The following is a 3,923-nucleotide window of genomic DNA, read 5'->3' on the forward strand; positions in this document are numbered from 1 at the left end:
TTAAGTTTTCTGGAGTTTATGTTGTTGTTGAGCCTGGGGGTAGGGTCCTCCATGCTGCGAGGGTGGAAAGTGCCAGGCCTTTGCCAAGTGCTGTGCCAGCCCCGGGTGAGAAGCTGGGACACCCCTCAAGTCTTGGCAGTACCAAACTCCCCTGGCAAATAATCGGCTGAAATGCTCAGTTTTTGGCAAAACTATTTATTGGGGGATCAATGTGAGAAACAGAGCCGGTAGCATCTGGCACAGTGTGTTCTGTTGCACTCCTGGCTGTGGTCTCCACCAGCAAGGCGCTGGGTTTTGGTGGTTGGGGTGCTTGAGGGTGAGGAAGAAGAAGGTCTCTTGCAAGCTCTGGGCTGCTGGAGTGTATGCAAGGGTTGCTGTGGGGTCTCAGTGGTGCTGGGAGTGCCACTGGCTCTGTGGTGGGAGAAGCATGCTGAGCACTGCGGGGGCGTCCCAGCCCAGCCTCTGAAGCTCATTCTCCAAATCCTTGGAGGCCTGGGGTTGCGCCACATCACCAGAGCTGTCTGTGGTGGGGAACAGGGGGGAAAGCATAGGGAGGGGGTGAGTGTTACCTCCTTTATTGCAAGAATCTCGGGCACCCGGGGACATGTGGCACCAGGAAACCCAAGTATGTAAGGGACCCCAAGCACCCTTTGTCCCAGAGTGCCCATGCCCAGGAGCCCCCTCCCTGTACCTTGGCACAGGATGAGCTGTAGCATCTTCCAGACAGGTTCTGTTCCATGATGCCACCAACAGCTGTGTTGCCATCCCAGTGGCTGTACCGTTTCATTTTGCTGGGAGACCCCAGCACAGTTAAGTGACCCTTGGCGGGCTCCATCTGGGGACACCAGTGGTGCTGACAGTACTGGCTTCCACTGTGGGTGGGGCTGGGGGCTTGGTAGATGTCCTGCTGACACTTGTCACTAGTGTCCCCAGATGGCTCAGCCAGGCTGAGCCCATCCATCTGGGCAGTGGCCTTCTGGATGCCTCCCTGGCTGGCAGGGATGAAGGCACCTTTCTCTGCACCGAGGAAGATCTTGGCTATGCTGGAATCCTTAAAGGATGCCCTCAGGTCTTCCTGACTGAGCTGGTAGTACCGGGTGGCCTCAAAGCTGGCCTTCACCTCCTGCATGGAGATGAAGGGATGATGAAGGGCAGCACTGGGTGTGATTCGCTCATGTGAGCCCCAAGTGAGCATCCTCTTGACCAGCTCCACCATCCTGTACAGATCACAGCGCTTGGCCAGCTCCTCCTGGTCAGGATCAGGCATCGGGCAGACGTTCACCACTGCCAACTGATCCAGTGAGGAAAAGATATGCTCCCTCCTCTCCGTCGGCTTTCTCATCACCTTCCTTGGTGGTTTGAGCTGCCAGGTACTTCTGGAACATGGCACACGTTGGAAGAAGGACTGTGTCTTCTGAGCAGCATAGAGCATCTCACCCCGGGGTAGCCCCAAGGTGGAGCAGATGTAACATATCTGGTCATATTCATCATTGCCAGGGTAGAGCGGCCAACCCAAGTGAAGCTCGGCCATCACGCAGCCCAAAGACCAGATATCCACCTTCTCACAGAAGGGCAACCCCAGCAAGATCTCTGGTGCCCGGTAGAAGCGGGTTTGGATGTAGGGCTCCTGGACATGGCACACCTCAGGGAGGAGGATAGCCGAGCCAAAGTCAACAAGCTTGATGCGGAATGGATAGCGCGCATGGTCCACCAGCATGATGTTCTCTGGCTTAAGGTCAGCATGGATGATGGAGAGCTCCTTCAGCTTTACCAGTGCCACCAGCACCTGTGCTGTGATGGTGCGGATGTGTCGGACTGGCAGCGGTGAGAAGTTGTTCTGCTTTTGGAAGTCGAAGAGGTTTTGCTGCAGCAGCTCGAAGACCAGGTAGGTCCAGACCGTGTCACTGAAGGACTCGAGGAAATGGATGATGTGACAGTCCTTGGTGTTCCCCTCCCGCAAGGCCTGCAGCAGCCTCAGTTCATTCTTCACTACTTGGCCATTGTGATCACAGTTCTTCAGGATCTTGATGGCCACCATCTCCCCAGTGCTCCTGCACTGCCCCTGCATCACCTGTCCAAAGGTCCCCTTCCCCACCATGGCCATTATGTCATAGCACTCAGCACCTACCACTAGTGTCACCATGGTGGGTTGGCTCCTCACCAGGGGCTCGGGATCCTGCAGCTCAGCACCCAGTGGGGACAGGAGACACCTAAATGTCCTGAGCCAGCCTCACAGCGCTGTGGGTTCCAACATTACCATGACAACACATGATGTCACAACAGAAGCAACCTGGCTGGAGGAACCCCCTGAAACCCAACAATGGCCCCCTGAATCCAGCCCTGCTCTCCCCAGATCCATCCACAAACCTAAGAATACAATCTTGGTCCCCTCAAAATGGGGGGGAACCTGTTTGCAGGCAATGGAGAGTGCAAATGGAGATATTCCAATCTCTGCAGAGGTAGATTTTAATATGTTAACCTGTAAAGAAGCCAAAAAACTCAAGTTAAAAAAATTAACTAGTATTAATAGAAAAAGTACTATCTGTTACACTGGTAAAGTCCATTTATGGTCCTAGGGAAAAACAAATTACTTCACATACATTCACAATTGCACATCATGAAGAAAAAAATTTTAGGATATGATGGCCTTAAAGGAAAATTTGGTATTGGGGGTGTTTAGTCCTGTGGACCCACAAAACACTAATATTTCTGGGAAGGATAGGAAAATCGATTTGTTAAAATTGGTTCCAGTGTTGCCTACTCCTAATGTAACTAATATCAAACTATACCTTATATCCCCTGCAGACAAATAAGAGATAAATGAAGTAATTAAAAATTTAGAACAGAGAGGCATTCTATTTTTGGATGCATTCTGATCAGAATTCTCCTGTTTGGCCAGCGATAAAAGCAGATGAGAGCTGGCATTTAACAACTGAATATCGAAGGCTTAATACAAGTAGTCACTGCAGCTATCCCAAATATAGCAAACCTCACTGCTACACTAATGCTACACATCTGCACATAAGTGGATGGCAGTTTTGGATATAAAAGGCATTTTTTATGGTCCACATTCAGGGAGAAGATAAAACCAAGCTTGCATACACTTGGGAAGTATCATATTACTCTTCCAATCACCTGCCCCAAGGGTGTAATCACTCACCCACGATAGCACACAATTCTTTGGCTGAAATCCTTCAATGAATACATATTCAGGAAGGAGTACAGATTTTTCAGTACATTGAGGATGTGCTGGTAGGAGGTGAGGAGGAAAGTGCAGTAAGAACAGCACAGGACATAGAATGAATGAAGAGGGGATAGAAATGCCTTCAACAAATTGTCAAGGTCCCTCTAAGGAGGTGAAATTCCTGAGAACCTAATGTGTAGCAGGCCAAGCTGTAATTCTAGATTAAATAATTGTGAAATTAGATGCTATGTCTACCTCCACTACTAAAAAGGATCTTCAAAATATCATGGGTATTTTGGGATAAAGAAGAAATCGTGTCCCTGAATTTTCTGTAATAACAATTCCCTTGTATACAATAACAATGAAAAATCAAACTGGGAAAAGGGTTTATTGTGACCATGCTCTTAAAGAAGAAATATTCAACATTTCTGTACAACACAAGGACCTTTCAATCTGTTAGCCAGCATTAGCAGTGCTCTGCCAGAGGGAATTGCACAAAGACCAAAAGTGTACAACTGGTGTGCACCTGTCTCAGGGGTCGCAGATCACATGGATGTCACTGACTGGCCAACAGAACCTACAAAATTACAGATAGCTGTGACTCCAGGCATGCTAGCTTTACAGCAGCCATATAAACCTGGTCCCATAGTGGATACTCCTGCATTCACTTGAGGTTCCGGAGTTAAAGATGTCTAATTTATTTACACCTCAGCCACGTTGATGGCATATGAATTTACTG

General features: G+C 49.2%; 1 protein-coding gene across 1 annotated transcript; it reads right to left on the reverse strand.

Moving 5' to 3' along the window:
- Nucleotides 1-206: 206 nt before the first annotated feature.
- Nucleotides 207-2,143, reverse strand: HIPK4 (homeodomain interacting protein kinase 4). Its single transcript, XM_062507406.1, has 2 exons — nt 692-2,143; nt 207-521 (listed from the first exon to the last, which is right to left on the reverse strand). The coding sequence occupies exons 1-2, from the start codon at nt 2,141-2,143 to the stop codon at nt 207-209; spliced, it is 1,767 nt and encodes a 588-aa protein (XP_062363390.1).
- Between the last annotated feature and the right edge of the window lie 1,780 nt (nt 2,144-3,923).

This window comes from Cinclus cinclus, chromosome 23, assembly GCF_963662255.1.
Source record: "Cinclus cinclus chromosome 23, bCinCin1.1, whole genome shotgun sequence".
Lineage (NCBI taxonomy): Eukaryota > Metazoa > Chordata > Aves > Passeriformes > Cinclidae > Cinclus > Cinclus cinclus.

Excerpts from the sequence above, each read along its gene's own strand:
- HIPK4 (XM_062507406.1), bottom strand. The coding sequence starts at position 2,143 with ATGGTGACACTAGTGGTAGGTGCTGAGTGCTATGACATAATGGCCATG. Across the intron at positions 522-691 it reads ACAGCTCATCCTGTGCCAAG|ACAGCTCTGGTGATGTGGCG; the intron begins GTACAGGGAGGG and ends TCCCCACCACAG.